The sequence below is a fragment of the Mus musculus genome, chromosome 3, assembly GCF_000001635.26.
Source record: "Mus musculus strain C57BL/6J chromosome 3, GRCm38.p6 C57BL/6J".
NCBI lineage: Eukaryota > Metazoa > Chordata > Mammalia > Rodentia > Muridae > Mus > Mus musculus.
This window is the reverse complement of record NC_000069.6, coordinates 89,453,090-89,474,276: the sequence shown is the minus strand read 5'-3', so window position 1 is coordinate 89,474,276 and position 21,187 is coordinate 89,453,090. Positions and strand designations below refer to the sequence as shown.

General features: G+C 48.5%; 1 protein-coding gene across 4 annotated transcripts; it reads right to left on the bottom strand.

Annotated features, from left to right (window-relative positions):
- Positions 1-5,262: 5,262 nt before the first annotated feature.
- Pmvk (phosphomevalonate kinase) lies at positions 5,263-19,736 on the bottom strand. Of its 4 annotated transcripts, none has more exons than XM_030252780.1 (5): positions 12,806-13,044; positions 12,332-12,395; positions 9,829-9,981; positions 6,601-6,730; positions 5,263-5,763 (listed from the first exon to the last, which is right to left on the bottom strand). In XM_030252780.1, the coding sequence occupies exons 3-5, from the start codon at positions 9,913-9,915 to the stop codon at positions 5,627-5,629; spliced, it is 354 nt and encodes a 117-aa protein (XP_030108640.1). In that variant the 5' UTR covers positions 9,916-9,981; positions 12,332-12,395; positions 12,806-13,044; the 3' UTR covers positions 5,263-5,626. The 4 variants fall into 4 exon arrangements, with proteins under 4 accessions (XP_030108640.1, NP_081060.2, NP_081624.1 ...); NM_026784.3 differs by lacking the exon at positions 12,806-13,044 and adding an exon at positions 14,813-15,159 and having other exon boundaries at positions 5,268-5,763; NM_027348.1 differs by lacking the exon at positions 12,806-13,044 and adding an exon at positions 14,391-14,706 and having other exon boundaries at positions 5,268-5,763.
- Positions 19,737-21,187: the final 1,451 nt, after the last annotated feature.

The window sequence follows — 21,187 nt, the reverse complement described above, 5'->3', positions numbered from 1 at the left end:
CTTAAAAAAAAAAAAACAAAAACAAAAACAGACTTCCATGGTCCATCCTTTTCCCAGAAGCCATGCTGGTTCGTGGCCTGTGCTTTGGCTGAGGGCTTTGTTGATGACTGTAGTCTGTACTGACACCGGAGACCAAATGGAGGTCCTTAGCACGATGCTAGAGATCATGTGGATGTTTGTGGTCTCTGCTGTTGCCAGAAACCATGTGAAAACCCAGAATCCACGTCCTCACTGCCTGGGAAGGACAAGGAAGCTGCTTTTGTGGTGTTCCTGACGACTGCAGACACACAGTTAGGAAAGAGGAACATAGAAGGCTTCTGTGACATTTCCCCTCCCCATACAACCCCACCGCCCAAAAGAGTAATAGCCTGAAAAAGGAAACCATTGAAAAGAACTCTTAAAAATTGTGAGCCAGGCAGTGGTGGTGCACACCTTTAATCCCAGCACTTGGAAGGCAGAGGCAGGCAGATTTCTGAGTTTGAGGCCAGCCTGGTCTACAGAGTGAGTTCCAGGACAGCCAGGGCTATACAGAGAAACCCTGTCTCAAAAAAAAAAAAAAAAAAAAAATTATGATAGGAAGGATGGAGGGATGGCTCAGTGGTTAAGAGCGCTGACTGCTCCTCCAGAGGTCCTGAGTTCAATTCCCAGCAACCACATGGTGGCTCACAATCATCTATAGCGGGATTCAATGCCCTCTTCTGTCTGATGCTGTCTTCTGTCATGCAGGATATGTGCAAATAGAGTGCATACATACATACATACATATGTCTTAGAAACTGTGATAAGGATGCTGAAGTATGGCTCTCCACAACTGATGGCTTCTGGTGGGGGTCTGGGTGGAGAAGGGTTCATCTTCCCTTGGGGGCTGGCCCCTGGAGTCTCTCCATGCTCCAGTGAGCATATGAACAACACAAAATGGACTTGGTGTTCTTTTCCTTCTTTTTCTTTTGCAGGGAGAGGCCACAATGGAGGGGGATTGGAAATAAGCACGCCCGGGTCCACGACATGAAATGCCCAAATAATTAATAAAAATATGTTGGAAAAATATGTTGGAAAAGGAAGAGGAAGGAAAAAGAAAAAAGCAAAGGAAGGAAAGGAAAGAAGAGAGGAAACAAAGCAGTGGCCGGAGAGACGGCTCAGTGGTTAAAAGCACTGGCTGCCCCTGTAGAAAGCCCAGGTCCAATTCAGAACCTCCACAGTGGCTCACAAAGGTCTGTAACTCCAGGGATCTGAGCCCCTCATCCTTCCCCCGTGGCACTGTGTGTACCAGATGCACAGAAACACATGCAGGCAAACACTCAGACACATCAAAATGAATAAATGAGTCTTTAAATGTGTGTGGCCACAGGTGTGGCAAGGTGACCATCTCCGTGGAGTTGGTCCCCTCCTTCCACCTTTGACGTGACTTCCAGGCAGCAGGACTGGCCCTCCAGATGCTTCACCCGGTCTTTACCTAGCGGTGGAGACCTCAACTCAGGTCCTAGGGCTTGCAGAGCCAGCTCCCCAATCCCCAAGAATCCACAAAGTTTTCTACATAAACGACCAAGTTTTCTAGATGTTGTTGGTTCCTTTTTAAATTCTGTATCTGATTTATTTATTTATTTATGCATTTAGAGAAACATATGCATCCCGAGGCACAAGTGTGGCGGTCCGAGGCCAGCGCTAGGAATCCAGTTCCCTCTCCCCACCACGTGGGTTCCAGGGATCAAACTCAAGTCCTCAGCCTTGGTAACCAGCTCTTTACCCAGCGAGCCATCTGGCTGTCTCCAGATGCTGTTGGTTTCTTTGTCACAGCACTATCTAGAGCAGTGGTTTCTACCCTCCTAAAGCTGGGACCCTTAACTTCCTCTTCCTAATGTTGGAGCCTTTAACATATTTCCTCGGGTTGTAGTGACCCTCAACCCTTTGCTGCTCTTATGAATTATAATGTAAAGATCTGATATGCAGAGTATCTGATATGTGACCCCTGTGAAGGGGTTGTTTGACCTGTTGCCTGCAGGTTTGGAGGTTTGGTTTTTATCTTCTAGAAGGCTGACTATTTTGTGATTTGTGTTTTGAGACTGGTCGCGAAAGGAGCCCGGACTGGCTTTGAACTTCCCTGGTAGCCTAGCCAGGTGTGGTTTAATCCCAGTGCTCAGGAGGCAGAGACAGCAGGATCTGCCTTAGGAAATTCTGAGACAGCCAAAGCTCCAGAAAAAGAACTCACTACTTAGCCAAGGCTGACCTTGAACTCATAATCCTCCTGCTTCGGCCTCCTGCGTGGGTCTGCAGGAGTGTTCCACTACACCCAGGCTTTCAGTAGAAGGTCAGTATCAGACTGGGGGCATGCCATTCTATTTCTAGTTACCCAGAGATTTCATCAAATATGAACACAAAAATAAAATGCCAGCAAGGCCCTCTTTTCTGGCTGGAACCATGCAGGCCTTTTCAAGAAAGAAAAAAAAAATACATTCCTGCTGTGCCAGGAACCTTTAAAAAAAATTAAAAATTTAAAAAAAAAAAAAAAGGTTTTGCAGAGTTGAAGGTCAAGTGACTTTAAAAGAAATTTTCCCAAAGGCTGCTTTGAAAGACAAGGAGAAACATATCTTCAGGGAGGGGGAAAAATCTAAGAGCTGAAGAGATGCCTCAGTGATTAGAGCACTGGCTTCTTTTCCAGAGGTCCCAGGTTCAGTTCCCAGCACCCATGTGGTGACCCACATCTCCGATTCCAGGGAATCTGATGGCCTCTTCTGGCTTCAACAGGCACCAGGCATAAACATGGTGCAGACTCACAAAGGACCCATGCATATAAATTAAAGAAAAATAGAAAATAAAATAAAAGACTAAGCACTATCACAAGGGACACCAGCAAGTGTGCAGAACTGAGAGGTGAAGGGACAGAAAGGCACGAAAGGCTGGAGTGCGGGACAGTTTCACTAATGAGAATTTGCCTTGCCTCGGAGGGCTGAATCAGCCAATCAGATTCTTCCATCTACGGTGCAGACAACTTGGCTCTCCCCAGCTTTTATTTCTTGTTCTGAGCCCCATGAAGCCTCTTAGCGGTCCCTTTGCATGTGTCCCCCTTACCCATCAAATCCATGTCACCCTTCCCACCGCCCTAGTGAGAGACTTAGTCTTTCCTGTGAGGTTTACTGCCCAACCCCAACCCGGGGGTTATCCCACTGTTATCCGCCCATCACAATTACTGGCTAGTCCCTTCCGTGGGACTCAGTCCTCCCCGTACCTCAGCCCGTGTTGGTAGGTAAAGAACTATGCCCTCTCAGAAGCGCTGCCCCCTCTCAACTCCAAAGCCCTTTCTGCCCCCCTCATACTGTGCCCGTGGGGGAGGGGAGTAGTGCCAGACCAGAAGGCACTACTGACCCTCTGTGCTGAGAACTGACACCTGAGCTAAGACAACAGGTGTCTTTTCTCAAGTGCCAGTGCTTAAGTCCAATTAAGGGTCTTTGAAGTGGCTGCCCAGGCATGAAGGTAGGCTGTTTACTCCCAAAGAAGGTTCTAGGCTTATAGCAATTGTGGGCTTTACAACAGGACCGTCCAGCTGGGTGCAAAATCCAGCTATCTCAGTTAGTACGGGGTGGTCCCCCACTGGGTGGGTTTTACAACAAGCTCTCTGAATCTGCTCATCTTTAAAATGAGGTAAGGGGGCCAGGGGCTGGAGAGATGGCTCAGAGGTTAAGAGCACTGACTGCTCTTCCAGAGGTCCTGAGTTCAATTCCCAGCAACCACATGGTGGCTCACAACCATCTGTAATGGGATCTGATGCCCTCTTCTGGTGTGTCTGAAGACAGCTACAATATACTCATGTGCATAAAATAAACAATTCTTTTTTAAAAGTAAGGTATATAACCATACCAGTCTATAGGAAGTTCGCAGCCTTCCTAAGGATTCCACCCTTTAATTAAAAGTTCATGTTGTGGTGAACCCCAACCATAAAACCATTTTGTTGCTATTTTATAACTGCAATTTTGATACTGTTATGAATCATAATGTAAATATCTGATATGCAGGATATTTGATATGGGACCCACCTCCGTGGGGTCGCGACCCACAGGTTGAGAACCACTGCCTTAAGAGATCCTTATTTCAAACTATGGTTGTATTAGGCGCCCCTGTCACATGAAGGCTTTTGCTCACGGGACCCTCCCAGATTGGTGACTCAAAACTTTACTTACACTGGAGGAATAGACCTTGTGCGTTTGAGTCACTTTTGTAGCTGGGACTCTTTATACACCTCTGCTCTGGATCCCAAGAAAGAGCCCTACCCAGTGCGGACCATGCTGGCCTGCCTAGGGAATCCTAGCTGCCTTCGAAGTGCAACTTCTCTCTGGTCCCCAGTGTCCTGTGGGAAACCTGTGTGTCTCCTCTAAGCAGACTCCGGGAGAACTCCCCCGTGCCTGCTCCTCCTCATCTGCTCGTGGCCCGGTGCCTGGAAAGGGCGGTAGTTAAGGCAGACAGTATAGGCAAGAATGAACCAGGTTTTTCTGGGTTGGTCACACTGAAGTATCAGCCTCTTCTCCCATCTCCCTTGTTGGTGAGAACTGAATCTATGTGGAAATAAAGGCAGGAGGAGCACTAGAGGCTGGGCCTGGGGAGAGCATGGAACCACAGGGCTTCATGTCGTTCACACAGATGTGGCAGAAGATGCTGACCACATGTCAGTCATTCTACAGTGAGCCCGAACACTCATTACCCTGCCAGCCAGGCCAGGCATGTCACTGGAGTTCCTGGCATCCACTAAAAGGACATGGAAGTTTCCTCCTACCCACTTCACTGTCTGTGATGAGCCCAGAAACTAAGAAATCATGAAAAGCTATGAAGGGGCAAGGTGCTGGTGCACTGGTGCCAAGTCCTGTGGTGACTGAGCCTTTCTTAGGGCCATCCCAGAAGACAAGAACTACAGACCCCAATCCCACTTGTAACACAGAGACCTGTCCCAGGCTTTAGGCTCAGGCCAACCTCTGCAGGATTCATTCCAGCCAAGTACAAGGCAGAGTGGGACCCATACCTACCCCAATACCCCAGATTTATGTTCTTTCTTTCTTCCTTCCTTTCTTTCTTTGTTTTGTATCATGTTTTGAGACAGGGTTTTCTCTGCGTAGTCCTGGCTGCCCTCAAACTCACTCTGTAGACCATGCTGGCCTCGAACTCAGAGATCTGCCCACCTCTGCCTTCTCTGCATGAGGATTAAAGGCGTGCGCCACCATGGCCTTGTTCCACCCCCAGGTTTTCCAAGATGTCAGGGAAATCATCAGTCTCCAGCTCTGAGCTGTGATCCAAGTAAGTTTATTAGGACTCCAGGGCTGAGAGCGTACACACAGGGAAACACCACCATCACAGCTCTGCAGCCTGCCCATCATGGGTGTGGCAATGTTCCTGCCTCAGGCAAAACTCATGCGCCTGCCTTTGCCCTATAAGTGCCCTAAAGAGGCAGAGTGTCCTCTCCAGGGAAAACACAACACCAGAGGTTTCTTTATTTGCCCACTACTCACGAGCATCCTGCCCAGACCTCTGGCAAGCCAGACTGTCTGTCTGTTTGCTGACCTCGGCTGGGACTGGGGACCCACATCTGGCAGAACCACTGTTCGCCAGGCCCATCAGTCTCTGCTCGTCCCCTCAAGCCTCATCACTAAAGTTTGGCTTGAATAAATCCCAGCAGGTGCTCCAGCTGATCCTCCAGGCACTGCTCATCTCCGTGGTTCTCAATGACCCAGTCAAAGTTCCCAAAGTTGTCCAGACCACACTCTGACTCAGCATCGTCCACCCCTGGGAGGAAGAACAGAGGAGTCAGACTCCAGCCCTCCACCCTGTGCCTCTCCTCTGAGAACCTCTGGGAAGTAGGTGTGGCCTCCCACCAGGGGCTGAGCTCCCAGGCAGCCCCTGATGAAATCACTCTGCTCTGACCATCGCCTACTGAGAGAAGACTGGATCAACAACTGCAGACAACCCGAAAGGGCTTGACACTGTTAGCCCAGGCTGGAGCCTGCTGGGAGGCTGTGTCCTCAGGGCTGGAAACAGGGCCTTGAGAAAGAGATTTGACTTGTCTGGGCCAAGGCCCTCATGGGCCATGAGTATGGGAAGAGCAGCATTCACACGGGAGTTGTAAAGCATGAGTCTGTAAGAAGGAGTGTATAAACCACCAGACCCAGGCTGCCCTGCTGGAGCATCCAAGGGACACGCTGTTAGCTTTCACACTCATTAGATCTGAGTGTATCCAAGAAACAGTGACCTGGGGCAGGATAGAGGCCCAAGCTGCCCTTCAGAACTGTCTGCAAAGCAGGTCCTGGACTGGTACCACTGAGGCCCCTGGAAAACTTCCTGTCTGGCCCCATGGCTTATCCAGGGTTGGTTTGGCTTGCTCACCAACCACTGTCAGCCCCCAAAGCCTAAAGCACACAAGAATGGGGCTTTAGCCAGAGAAGTCCACTGGCCTCAACAAGACAGCCAAAGGAGACACTCTATGAACTTGACCTTCTACCAACCCATTCCTCAGGCCTCAGGTTCCCCTTTACAGCCTCTCGCTCACTCTCAATATTAGCCTAGAGCACAGGGGTGGCCGAGCTGTGTGCTGAGCCATGGGGGTAAATGCTATTCGCCACCTACCTGGTGTGAACACCCAGCCCCGTTGCTGTCGACTCTGCTCCGAGGCCACTACTCGGACTGTCTGTATCACAGCCCCATAGGCCTCCTGAAACCACTGGATGTCAGATGTCCTCCGTGTGTCACTCACCAGCTGCAAAGAAGAGACACAAACAGGTGACCATTAGGAAAAAGTGCTATAGGGAGGAAAATCTGGAGGTAGGGGGCGGGGGGATGGGGGGAGCCCCGCTACTGAAGCCAGAGCAATGGTGCAGCTCACTGAACAAACACCTCTGAGCACTGTCACCTGCCAGGAAGCATGATCGCTCAGCTCCAGTACTAAGTAAAGGGCACTGCAAGTACTCTGCACTCTGCCAGGCACTGAGGATGGTATCATAAGCTAAGTACACCTTGCCCTGCTCTCTTGGGGCTGGAACATACAATAGAGCAGGAGATGCAATAACCAGGGGCCACAGTGCTGACTGATGAATGTCAGCCGGGACATGACTGGAACATAGCTCCTCAACTCCTGCTCTCTCCAATCCTGACCCTTCCTGTCTCTGCTCAGAATCAAATCCTTGTCCTTCTGCCCCAGAACCAACTCATCACCTGCTCAACTCTGAGTGGCTCTATCATTAAAATCCATGTAAAGCTGACCCCTTCTTGGGTCTTTCCCAGCTCTGAGGCCAGCCTGTCACTGGACGATCTACTAAGCCTCTGCGCTTCAGCACTTACCTGCCCTTCAGCAGCCAGAGCAAGCCAGTTAAATCCTTTGTTTGGTTTTGAAACAAAGTATCACTGCCTAGCCCCTGCCGGCCTCAAAACTGGTACATAGTGAAGGCTAACCTTCAATTCCCTGCCTTAGCTTCCCGAGAGTTAGAATTACTGGCATGTGCACCTATAATGTGCATCTATAATGCCAGATGTGGGAGTGGTGTGTGTGTGTGTGTGTGTGTGTGTGTGTGTGTGTGTGTGCGTGCGCGCACATGTGCCTGTGCATGTGTGTAGAGATAATTCAAAGCAGTCAGTTTTCTCCTTCTGCCATGTGGGTCTAGGGATCATACTCAGGTCTTCAGGCATGACAGCAGATGCCTTTAACAACTGAGACATCTCACCAGCCCCCACCTGGCATTTTTTTTTTTTTTTTTTTTTTTAAAGAGTTATTTATTTATTATATATAAGTACACTGTAGCTGTCTTCAGACACTCCAGAAGAGGGAGTCAGATCTCGTGATCGGATGGTTGTGAGCCACCATGTGGTTGCTGGGATTTGAACTCCTGACCTTCGGAAGAGCAGTCGGGTGCTCTTACCCACTGAGCCATCTCACCAGCCCCACCTGGCATTTTTATGTGGCTTCCAGGGAATCTGAACTCCAGGGTTTTATTCATTAAGCCATCTCTTGTCTCAGGTTTTTTTTTTTTTTTTTTTTTTTTGGTTTTTCGAGACAGGGTTTCTCTGCGTAGCCCTGGCTGTCCTGGAGCTCACTTTGTAGACCAGGCTGGCCTCGAACTCAGAAATCCGCCTGCCTCTGCCTCCCGAGTGCTGGGATTAAAGGCGTGCGCCACCACGCCCGGCTTTTTTGTCTCAGGTTTTTAACCCCACTCTTTCCAAGAACTATGTCCAGACACTAAAACACACTCCACCATTGGCCTACACCCTATTAATTAAGTCAACTGCCCTTTGATTCCTAAACCATGTCTTTCCTCTTCTTAGAATTTCTCAGCGACTCCTAGACTCTCCCAAAGCCTTATAACCTTTGTCCTTAACCTCCCAAGGCTACCACAATGGCTGCTTCTCAAACAGAAGGAATGGACCCCTCTCTGGCTTTCATATTCTCGTCCCTCTCTCTAGAAAGCTACTTCCCTAACTACCCATTCAGCTCACTTCACTTCCTTACAGTCATGCTCTGACCTCGCCTTAAGAACGAGGCCTTCTTAAGCCTCAAAAAGCAGTCCTTAGACAGCAGGCCTTAAAGAGCAGTCCTTCACCAGCTGCCCACACCACCATCTATCTTGTTTGACCCCCACCCCCACCCCTGGCACCACCTACATGTCTCCCCAAATCCTGACTATAACGGGAAGTTCCTTGAAGGTAAACTCTTCATTCTATTTTGAACCAGCATTCCCTAAGAACCTAGAGAGGTGTCTGGCAAAAGGAGACACTCACTCAGAATTTACCACAAGGATGAATAAGGACAGTCCAGTGTAGGGTCCCTGTGGGCTAGTTAAGACCTGGGGAGGTGGGAGCAGGAGAATCAGAGGATGAAAGTCACCTTGACTACATAGAGGTCCAAGGCCAGCCTGTGTTACATGAGACCCTGTCTTAGGAGAAAGAAAAGGGAAAAAAAATTAAAAAGGAAAAAGAAAAGACAATGGTAAGCCGGGCATGGTGGCACACGCCTTTAATCCTAGCACTCAGGAGGCAGAGGCAGGTGGATTTCTGAGTTCGAGGCCAGCCTGGTCTACAAAGTGAATTCCAGGATAGCCAGAGCTATACAGAGAAACCCTGTCTTGAAAAACCAAAAAAAAAAAAAAAAAAAAAAAAAAGAAAGAAAGAAAGAAAGAAAGAAAAGACAATGGTGTATATCAAGGAAGGCTTCCCAATGGAGGTGACATGAAAAGTGTCAGAGTAAATCAGGTAAAAAGGTCAGGAAGGGGCAGCTGGGCAGGAAAAAGACACGCAAAGGCATGATCTGCTAGGTGTGGTGGTACACACAGTTAATTCAGGCACTTGGGAGGCAGAGGCAGGTGGATCTCTGTGAGTGTCTGGGGCCATCCTAGTCTACAAAGTAGCTGGCCCTGACAACATAGTAAAACATTGTCTAAATAAATAAATAATAAAACAGAGAGAAAAGAAAACAGAAGGGAAGGCAAGAAGGAAAAAAAGCAAAGTCACAAGTACATAACTGATGTAAGAGACGCTGGCGGCTACAGCTCTGTTAGGATGGAGAGGAACTCGGGAGCGCCAACATTCACATCAAAACTCGGACTTTACTTGTGTTGGGGGGGGGGGCGGTTACGAGCACATTCTCCACATTCCACTGATACACTTTTTACTTTTTAAGTCACCCTGGCTTACTTTTTAAGTCACCCTGGCTCCTGTCCAGAGATGGCCTACAGAGGCAGGAGGACTTCTGAGATGCTAGAGAGGTGGGCGGAAGGACATGGACAGAAGGTAGCAGTGAAGATGAGAGATGGCCCCAGGAGAGGGTTGGGAAGACCTGTTTTGTACGCCAAGGCCGAGCCCCCTTACCCAGATAGGCTGGGACACGCCTTCCACAATCTTCCGGCAGAAGAAGCCTGGGTCTGCCTGGCGCTTCTGCTCCCCCCAACAGATCATGTCCCTCCGATAGGTCTCCTTGTAGGTGCTCGCATCCAGAAGTCTCTGGAAGTCCAAGCCATGCTCCTGCAATGCAAGTCCATCTATGACACAGTCCCACCATCCTTCCTGAAGCAGGAAGGATCAGTCCTACCTGGCACCTCCCTGCAGTCACTAGCCAGCTTGGACAGTGACAAAGGCAGTCAGGAGGCGAGCCTCACAAAGGGAGACCCCCCCCCCCAAGATACCCAAAACTGGGAGGTCTTAGATAATTCCAAAACTGTTTGACATGTATGGTGTCATTTTCTCTTCTGAGGGTTTCCTCCTCCCAATTACTTCTGGCTTAAACTAATCTTGAAGTTAGTTTGCAAGCCCTGGGCACAAACTTAGCCTATAGTGTTCCAGTCAGAAATCTTGTGTCCTTCTGGCATCTTTTGCCTCCATGAAAAACCCCAGAGAGATATGTCTCCCTTCTCCTTTCCCATACCCAACGTCCTGGCACTTGGCTGAAATAGCATTGCTTCATTTGGTTCTGGGCATTCCTAGGACCTTGTACACCCAGAGGAACCCTCAGACAGGAGGGGCTACCCTGACCCCCAGGGAGCTGCTTCTAAGCCTTCCCTCCTCTTCTCCAGAGACAATGACAAGCAAAGGCTCTACCTAGAAGGTGCCAGAATAGAAAGGTAGTATCCAAAATATAACCCATAGCCAGGAGGTGGTGGCTCACACCTTTAATCCCAACACTCCGGAGGCAGAAGTGGGTGTATCCCTATGAGTTTGAGGCTAGCCTGGTCTACAAAGAGAGTTCCAGGCCAGCCAGAGATATATAGGGAAACCCTGTTTCAAAATAATAATAATAATATTAGTAGTAGTAGTAGTAGTAGTAGTAGTAGTAGTAAAATAACAACAACCAAAATTCAAAAGAGATGCATTTGTTTGCAATAAAAATCTCTTCTCTGGATTTCTGAGTTCCAGGCCAGCCTTGTCTACAAAGTGAGTTCCAGGATAGCCAGGGCTATAAAGAGAAACCCTGTCTCGGAAAAAAAAAAAAAAAAAAAAAAAAAAAAAAAACCAACAACAACAACAACAAAAATCTCTTCTCCTCCCCTCTTCTTCTCCCTGTGCCAGCCAGCACTGCGGATCCAGTGGCATCTTTTCCAGCAGTACAGAAACTCACATCTGGAACATCCCTCACAGCTGGAACAATGTTTAAAGGGGCAAGAAGCACTTCATATATGTACCTAAAGAAGATATACTTTTTTTTTTTTTTTTAGACAGGGTCTCACACCATAACCTGGCTGGCCTGGACTCTCTTTGTAGACCAGGCAGGCCTCAAATTCACTGAGATCTACCTGCCTCTGCCTTCCAAGAACTGAGATGAAATGCATTCACCACCAGGTATAATTCTAATTCTCAGTCATTAGTATGGTTTGTCCCCACCAAATCTCCTGTTTAGCCTTGTCCCCAATGTGGTGGTATTGGGACATGGTGCCTCTGAGGGATTGTGGCTCTTAGAGAGGACTAATGAGTTTCCACTTCTGTGGGACTGGATTGGTCACCCTGAAAGCAGGTTAATATATACGGCTCCAGGCCTCTCTCCTCAGTCCTCCTACCACGTGATCTTCCTTTTGTCCACTGTCCTCCCACCATAAGGCCCTCACCAGAAGCTAAGAGAATGCTAACACCATGTTCTTGGACCTTCACAACTGTGTGTTATATATCTCTTTTCTGTACAAAGTACCCAGTCTCAGCTGCTGTGTTATACCAAAGCCACACTGACTAGGCCCATCTGCACACTGCTCTACGTCTCGCTTTCTGCCCACCTAACCATGTGTCCTAACAGTTCATGTGCCTAAACTTCTTTGGGGGAAAGGTGTGTACCTGTGCGTCTACACGCGATTACAGGTCGGCAATCTCAGATATTGCTCCATCCACCTTGAGGTTTTTATTTTGTTTTTGAGAAAAGGTCTCCCACTGGGACCTAGACCTCACCAATTAAACCAAGTTGGCCGGCAAGCAAGCTACAGAGATCTGCCTGTCTCTGCCTCCCTAGCGCTGGGATTACAGCACAATTGCCTGGCTTTTTCTGTAGGTACTCAGGATAGAAATCAGGTCACAGCAAGCATTTTATCAACGGCACCCTCTTCCCAAGCCCCGAGAATCCCAGGGTTGCATCAGGCCAGGTGGGTAGCAGAGTATGCCAGTGTGACATAGTTGAAGAAAGGGGATTATAGTACAGATCCTGTAAGTTACGAGGCATCAGAGCTGCCAACTCAAGCGCCTACAGCCCTTCCTGGACCCCTTCCTTTTCTTGTTTGTCTGTCCTTAAGATAGGACATCAGATCTAGACTCTCTTGAGCCAGTGACTCAAGCAGTAGCCATTTCTCCAAGAGCAGGCTCATCCCAGCGCCCCCAGAAGCCACAAGCCACCACCTACCCGAGCATACTCCTCCTTGAGTGGACCAGAGAGCCGCAGGAGAGCACAGATGTTACCTCCAAGTCTATGGGACAAGGAATCAGACCCAGTTAACCCTGCGCTGCCAGCAGTCTCCAGTATCCAAAAGAGGAGCGTAGTGCCTCTGTTGCTCATTTCTACCGTAGGAATTTCTACTCTTGGCCTCCCCTTCTCTGATCCTCTTTGCTCACTGATAAAATAATAGCATCATCTGCCCTACCGTCACACAGGACTATTACAAAAGTCAAAGGCATATAAAAGAGCCCTGAACAGGCAGAAGGCATTAAATAATTGCCATAGGAAACTCTAGACCTGCTGATGTTCTGGTTGGATCAGGTTTATGCTGGGACTCCAAAGGCAGCATAAACCTCTCAGAGCCACAGAGACCTTAGTAAACGTTGACCTGGTTACCGCAACATTAATAATTTGCCCTTTTGAGATACTCAGTGTACTTACAATTGTTTCCTGTGTGCTATGAAATAGGTGCTCCCCGCTTTAAAAAATCATTTCTGGGTGGGGGGGGTCAGAGGACAACTGGTTTGACAGCAAGTGCCTTTGTCTGCTGAACCACCTCACTAGCCTGGTTCTTGTTCCAGATGAAGAAAATGAGGATGAGTGAAGAAAGTTAACTAAAAGTAACATTGTGCCAGGTGGTGGTGGCGCACACCTTTAATCCCAGCACTTGGGAGGCAGAAACAGGCGGATTTCTGAGTTCGAGGCCAGCCTGGTCTACAAAGTGAGTTCCAGGACAGCCAGGGCTACACAGAGAAACCCTGTCTCGAAAAATCAAAAAAAAAAAAAAAAAAAAAAAGAAAAGAAAAGTAACATTGTGGGTAATGAAACAGTAAATTAAAATAGCCAACACTGTATTCCGGGACAGGCTGGCTCCTTTGATTCTTTTAGCCATCCCATGTAATGCCCATTTAACAATAGCAGAACTTGACTAGAACAGATAAGACATCTGCAGTACACCATCCACTAAGCACTGAGCCAGGCCGTGAACTCCCAGCAGCCGAACCCCATCCATCGTCTAGGCTTCCGGCTGTTCTTCTGCCTATGTGTGGAGCTAAGAACAAGTAAAGTTTAGACACCGATGGTGATTATTTAGTGGTAAAGGTTTGGGGTAAGAACCTCAGCCCAGGGCTCCCCTGAACCTCTTGGAATGGCTGTGGTACCTCACACGTGGTGTCCTGACCACCTTGCCCTTGGAGAGGAGCCCCAGCATTCTCTCTCCCCCTTCTCTGCTTTCCCAGCCCAAGTTTCCAGAAGAAAACAAAAAACAGTGTTTCCTAGAATATTTTCTTATCACTTAAGAAAAATAAAAGGCTGGGGGAAAGGCGAGCCTCAGAAGCCTGACAGTCTTAGCTCAACCCCGAGAACCATGCTTTCTTAAAAGCTGAAGATGGGCCAAGTGTGGTGGCACATGCCTTTAATCCCAGTGCTGCTCTTCTTACAGACCAAGGCTCTATTCCCAGCACCCACATGAAGGCTCACAACCATCTGTAACTCCAGTTCTGGGGATCACCTGCCCTCTTCTGGCTTCCAAGAACACTCGCACACACCAAGGCACAAACCCACACCCATCACATAAACACATCTTTGAAAATAAATATCTAGAAAGGAAGGACAGAATGAGTGAATGGTGTTTCCAGGCAGGGCAGAGTGAGTGAACGGTGTCTCCAGGCAGGCCAAGCTGAATTTAAATCCTGAGTTTGCTACTTTATAACCCTAGCAAATTTAAAAATTTTAATACTAAAAATTCACCATGTTGTCCACTCTGGCCTTGAACTCCTACATGTATGAGCTCTCCCTGCTGCTGGACCACACACACACACACACACACACACAGAGACACACACACACAGAGACACACACACAGACACACACACACACAGACACACACACACAGAGACACACACACACACACCAGGTTTTAGCTCCTAAGGGCCCCTGCTTCTGCATCTGTGACATGGGATTGCTAATACCACTATTTGGTAAAGAAGCTAAATAGGTTAAATGAGATGATATAGACGCACAACACCTGGCATAGAATATTCCATAAATTCCTGCCATTGCAGGGTGTTCTGGGCAGATTCTCTTTGCAGCAGACACACTCAGGACGTGGTCTTGAAAAAAAACCTTTACAGTCTTGTTAGTCTCCTTATCTAGGCCAGTTACCTCAGACCACAATCATCAAACAGGAATGGCACGTTGAAGGTGCCAGCATAGTAATAGTAGTAATTCATGTTTCTTGAAGGCAGAGCTACATCTTCATAGATCTGCAGTGGCAGTCCCCTAGTTCTTTGAGGGAGATTTGTGCAGGCTGCTGTTTTACTGACCGTGAGGGTCTGCCTTCCCCTGCCCTGTCATCCTGTCCCTCCTTGCCCTCCACGAGCTCCCTCCATAAAGCCCTCCATCACTTGCGGTAGCGCCCTTCCTCGGTTTCCCTGCACCCGCGGACACCTGCTCTTCAGCCTCTCGGTCACGAAGTCCTTCCCGGATTTTCTCTTCCCGCTAAACAGCAGCACCAGACGCGGGGAGGCTCCGAGCGGGGCCATGGTGCCACCAAGCTTCACCAGGCCTAAAGCTGACACTTCGGACCCCTGAAATGCAGCCAAGCACGAAGTGGACCCGCTCAGTAGAAGCAAAAAGGAGGAGGGATCCCACTCCTTCTCCACACTACACAGCCCACATCGAAACCAGCGCGCAGAGAATGGGCGTAGAAACTGGAAGGGAAAGAGCCTTGCAGCCTAGTATCTAAGTACCTTTCCCGCCCCCCCCCGCCCTCCCCCCCCTGCGCAGCACGCACTTAGAACAGTCCACGCCCGCCCAGATGTGACGTCATGGCCCCGCCTTCTCGGCTGACAAGGTGAGCCGAGAGTGACGCTGGAAAGACTAGCCTCAAGTTCCCTTCTACACAACCGGCCAAACATAAAGATAAAGAAAAATAGTAATGTTGAAGGCATTTTCAAATCTGCCTTTTAATTTGTACGTTATAACTCATGCTCTAAAGCAAATATGTGTTTGCCCCGCACTAAAAATAGCTCTTTCCAAAGAAGTAACCAGACAATGACATGATAGGGTGTGTTTCTTGACGTCATAGCGAGGGAGGGGTTTAATGAACAGTATGCTATTTCACTGTTGAAAAGGTTTTGTAACTGCTGAAGCCTCCAGCTGGAACTAAGTGATCTTTTCTTTAGCCGCATACTCCTCTCCAAAGCTTTTCAGAATCTCGAAAAAGAACATTGGTGACATTAGTAACTTAGGTTAAGGAGTTTTGACGCCACTCTGAACAAGATTACCCAATTTCCTCCGGAGACCAACATCCAGCCAGAAGTTGAGAGGCAAAACTAAGAGTGTTCTGACACCTACTTACTGTTATCTGTAGATATAAATTGCTGTCCTACATTTTTCTAAGCTTATCAAAATAAAGCCTGCAGCCTATGACTGCCTCCAGTGTATAAGACTGCAAAGTCTTGTGAAAACCAAAGTGAAACGTAAAGAAACTCTTAGGAAAATCATTTCTTTGCGTATTCGAAAGAGGCTTCGGCGAAGAGATGACTCCGCAGCTAAGAGCACTGGCTGCCCTTGCTGAACACCCACCTAGCCGCTCATAACCAGCTGGAACTGCAGTTCCAGAGGACCTAAAGCCCTCCCTTAGCCTCTGTGGGAACTGCATGCACGAGGTACACAGACATACGGGCAAAACACATAAATCATTTTAAAATAAAGAACAGGAGTGGTCAGGTACAGAAAGAGTGGACCGGGGAGGATCGCCAGAACTGAGGATGTCTGTCTGTTGATAGAGCCTCTGCCTAAGCCTAGGTTTGAGGGCCAGCACTGAATAAACTAGGTTTAGTGGCAAGTGCCAGCCAGCACTGGAAATGGAAGCAGACAAATTCCAGGCCAGCCTGGGCCATAAAATAAAATAAAATAAAATAAAATAAAATAAAGAGAAGGAAGTGAGAGGCTTGGTAAACAGAGGAAAGCAGAACTGTACAACAAAATACTTTGTAAACTTTAAAGTATCCACTCACAGCAGACTGTTTGTTTTAAGCACTGTGATTTCACAGTTTGTAAGTCAGCACATTGTCCCACCTCTGTGCAATAAATATTTCTCTGGGTCCCACCGAAAGCTGGCTCTCACCAGGCCAACGAAGCCTATATAGGGTGAAGTCACTTGTGGCCTCCTGCTCACTAAGCCCTCACTCAAAAGAAATCAGAACTTCCACCCAGAATTCTGAACCTGCCTGACATAACTCACCCCTTCCTTCAGCCCCACCCTGGAATCAAATTTCCCTGGAATTCTAGTCCCAATCACAAAACTTCCGAATGTATTTGCCTAAGCCAGGCAATGGTGGCACACATTCTTGATCTCAGCACTCAGGAGTCAGAGGCAGGAAGATCTCTGAGTTCGAAGCCACAGGGTGATTCATAGCCATCTGTAACTCCAGTTCCAGGGAATCTTGACAGCCTCTTCTGGCCTCCATAGGCACTGCGTGTATATGGTGCACTAATATACGTGCAGGCAAAACACTCACATACATAAAATTAAGTAAGGGGCTGAGAGACTTGTATCAAGGTCTAGACCTCTAAATGATGAAATTAGCTCCATCTGGTTCCAAAACCAGATGTTTTCCAGTCCAGAGTATGAACATTTCCCATCCTGGATATACCTGCCCAGCCCCTTCCCTCTGCTTCTTACCCCAAACTGCATTCCATGCTTTCCTCAGATGCTCAAAAGCATACCAAGTGCTATCAAAGGCAGGGCCAGGAACAATGTGGGTGGAGTCGGGTGGTGTCTCGAATGACTGATCAAGAAGTGAAGGAAAGAATGGGTGCTCCATGGGGGAGACCAGGAGGCCAGGACTTCCCCCTAAGTTAGAGGGGACCTCTATGGATGCATATACCCAAGACTAGGACTGCACAACCACATACCCAATTGCTCAAGGTCCTGGGGCAGCTCCTAGAGGCCCCTTCTTCCCCCTGCCTCCCTCCCAGACCCTCCCACCTGCAGTCCGACCCGCTGCTGCCACCGTGTGGTCACAACCATACTTCTCTGAAAAGAGCTATCTGCAAGAAACAAGAACCAGGAGGAGCCTGACCTGTAGTGCATAGCTCCTCCAGACTCAATTCAGAGTCTAGACTTAAAGACGTGTGTGTGTGTGTGTGTGTGTGTGTGTGTGTGTGTGTGTGTGTGTGTGTGTGTGTGTGTGTGTTGGAGGTGGGGGACTGGAGAGGAGAAAAGAAGAGCACACTCCAACACTCTGGCTGGGCATGGTGGCACATGCCTTTAATCCCAGCAAGAGGCAGGTGGATTTCTGAGTTTGAGGCCAGCCTGGTCTACAGAGTGAGTTCCAGGATAGCCAGGGCTACACAGAGAAACCCTGTCTCAAAAAACCAAAAAAAAAAAAAAAAAAAAGAAAGAGCACACTCGGACTTTTAGCCTGAGCTCAACTGCCCTGGGCTCCTCCTGGCTTGACTCTGTCCTAGCAAACTTTGGGAGCCTGCACAAGTTGCTATTCTCTGGGCTTTCTCCACCTCTGAAAATGATACTCAGTAAAGACTCTTCCAGAGCTGACCGTCTACCCACAAGTCAGAGCCACTGAGACAGAAGCTGGTAGACAGGGGAAATGCTTCCCGGACCAGGAGCCCAAGGAGCAGGGGTTGAAGCTTCTTTTGTTTCTTCTCCAAGTGGCAAGTGACACACAGATCCAGGGAGAGGAGCCAGAGAGAGCACAGAAGGGCTGAATGAAGCTCAGGGGAAGTGCTGGCCCTATAGGCCAGGCCCTGGGTTCTTTCCCAGGCCCTTGCAAAATAACATTATCTGCACATAGTTAGTTCAGATCTGACTGCTTGCTTGACTGTGTGAGATGAGGAAGCCACAGTCTCCTGTGGTCCAAACACTGCTGCCTGGGCCATTGTGTTCTCGTTCTCTCTCTCTCTCTCTCTCTCTCTCTCTCTCTCTCTCTCTCTCCCCACCCCCCAGTGTGTGTGTGTGTGTGGTGTGTTTCTTAAGAGCACTGACTGCTCTTCCAGAGGTCATGAGTTCAAACCCCAGCAACCACATGGTGGCTCACAACCATCTGTAATGAGATCTGACTCCCTCTTCTGGAGTGTCAGACAGCTACAGTGTACTTATATATAATAAATAAATCTAAAAAAAAAAAAAAAAAAAAAAAAAAAGAGTCTCACTCCCTTCAAAATCTATTTCTCAGTGAGCTAAAAGGACAGAAAAGAGGCTGAGCAGTGGTGGCACATGTCCTTAATCCCAGAAGAGGCAGACAAAGATCTCTGAGTTTCAGGTCAGCCTGGTCTACAGAGTGAGTTCCAAGACAGCCAGGGCTACACAGAGAAACCCTGTCTCAAAAAATAAAATAAAATAAAATAAAATAAAATAAAATGACAGAAAAACATTTGAAAAGCTAATGGCTCCGCTGGCCCCTCCTAGCACAATGCCTGGGTGAAGGCCCGCAGCCACAGTCCCAAGCAGGCCGCCCTGTGGGACCTGGCTCTCCAACACTTTCCTCTCCACCCTTAGCCTGGAAGCTTCAGGTTTCTGCCTGTACTCCTGAGTCACAATAGGGTCTCAGCAATGACCTCAGGGAATGACACAGCCCAATCAGCTGGGCATCTCCACGATCAGTGAAGGTTAGTATCTTAGGTTAGTAACAACTTCTACTACCACCCCCCCACCCCACCCCACCCCACCCCGTCCCAGAGGAAGGAAGAGGGTCAGATAATGTAAAGGGCTACAGAGCTTGGAGAAAGGTGGAGGTTGACCAGCCTTATTGTAAACCCAGAACTTTCCCCATCCATCCCGCCCCACCCCACCCCACCCCAGCAAACCAGCTTTTGTTTTCCCTCCCCCTTTCCTGACACTTCTTGAAGGCACTGTCATCCATTTGTCCCCAGGCTAGGAGGCCAAGTGTCCTTGATTCCTCCTTGTCCACATCCCATCCAGCCTGGCCCACACTAAAAGCACCTCCTCAAACAAGCACAGTCCAGTTCCCATTTCCCATCCTCCACCCATTCTTTAGGCTTCCGCTTCCACTTCTGTGCTCTCTGGATGCTTCCCTTGCCCTCCGGTGCCTTTGGGATACCCTCGCCCTTCCTATACAAAAGAGTCCCCTAGGACCCACAGGTTGTTCCCCCACACACACCCCCCACACACACACCCAAGCTCACCTTTGCCCCTCCCACATCACCAAGTCCCTGCTGTCTCTCACCAACTGCCTCCGAGGCCACTCTCCAGGTCCTCTCCGTGCGTCAGCAGAGGCTTCCTGGCAGCATTAAGCAAATACTGCTAGCATTTTGCTTGTGTTAAGCTAATCCAGTTAGTATGAGGGTCAGGAAGCAGGGCTGCAGCCAGGCTTGAGACCGGTGCCCTCTCCTCCCCGTCGGAAGCTCATGGGCTCTCCTGGTTTCCCCTAGAGGTTAGAATTAAAACCACTGCAGGCTTCTGGTTTTTTACTTTGAAGTTACAGGTGATTGTGAGGCACCATCTAGATGCTGTGAATTGGCCAACCTGAGTTGTCATAAAATAACCAAAAGGAAATGAAAGCTGGAATAAATAGCCAGTGCTCGCCGCGCCGCATCTCCTGAGCCATCTCTCCAGCCCCAACAATAATACAGTTGGCCCTCTGTATCAGTGTGCTCCAATTTATGAAGTCAGCCGACCCCATAGTAAATATTTGAGTATATATGCATACTCAAAATTAGTAAATAGTAAAGATATGGTATATGTTAGGTATATACCAGACCTGCAACAAGCGGCGGAGGTGCTGAGGTGCCCATTAACAGTATGCACCTATCACGCCATAAGCAGGACACTGAAGGAAGAGAAGCTTGACTTCTGGTCGGCCAGCTTGGGCTACATAGTGAGAAATGGCTCAAAACTAAAAAAGAAGGCCAATGAGATGCTCAGCAGATAAAGGCACTTGTCACCAAGCCTGACAACCTGCTCAGTCCTACAAGGCCACAAGAAGAACCAACTCTTGGGGAAGTTGTCCACTGAACTGCACGCACAACGTAGCACTGTATGCTTCTCCACACACATAAATAAATAAGGAGGTAAGGAGGGAGGGGAGGCGGAGGGAGAGAGGAGAAAGAGTAATGTTAAAGTTAAAAGACAAGTGGGTCAGAGTGTGTTGGCACACACACTCACGGAGGCAGAGGCAGGCAGATCTCTGAGTTTGAGGCCTGTCTGGTCTACAGAGTGAGTTACAGAACAGACAAGGCCACACAGAGTAATCATGTCTAGAAAAACCAATCAACAAACAAACAAAAACAAGAAACAAAAGAAAACAAAAAAACCAACACCCCCTCCCACAAAATAGTAAAAGAAGCAGTGGCCCTCCCTGTGGTTCACGCCTGTAAACCCCGAAGCTAGGGCCAAGGCAGAAGAGCTACTGATGGAGGCCAACCTGAGTTGTCATAGAATAACCAAAAGGAAATGAAAGAAAGCTGAGACGGAACAGGGTAAGGAAGAAATTAAAAAAAGAAGGTGGCTGGAGAGATGGCTCCACGGTTAAGAACACCAACTGCTCTTCCAGAGGACCCAGGTTCAATTCCCAGCAACCACATGAGTATATGTAACTCCAGCATCTAACACGCTCACTCAGATATCCATGCAGGGAAAACCAATGCACATAAAAAAAAATTCAAAGGAAAAAAATAAAAAAAGAAGGAAAGAGGGGAGGACTACGAGAGGGAGAGAGGAAGAGAGGAGCCTAGCGTGCCTCACGAGCTTGGAATCCTGGCTTTGGGAGGCTGAGGCTGGGCTGAGGCAGTGGGAGCAGGCCAGCTTTAGCTATACAGTGAGTTCAAAGCTAGGCT

Bases quoted from the DNA above. Each gene is read 5' to 3' on its own strand.
- Pmvk (NM_026784.3), bottom strand. From the start codon at position 14,907: ATGGCCCCGCTCGGAGCCTCCCCGCGTCTGGTGCTGCTGTTTAGCGGG. The intron at 12,396-14,812 runs GTGTCCGCGGGT...CTTGTCCCATAG, and splicing joins ACCGAGAGGCTGAAGAGCAG to ACTTGGAGGTAACATCTGTG. The intron at 9,982-12,331 runs GTAGGTGGTGGC...CTTGCATTGCAG, and splicing joins TCAAGGAGGAGTATGCTCGG to GAGCATGGCTTGGACTTCCA.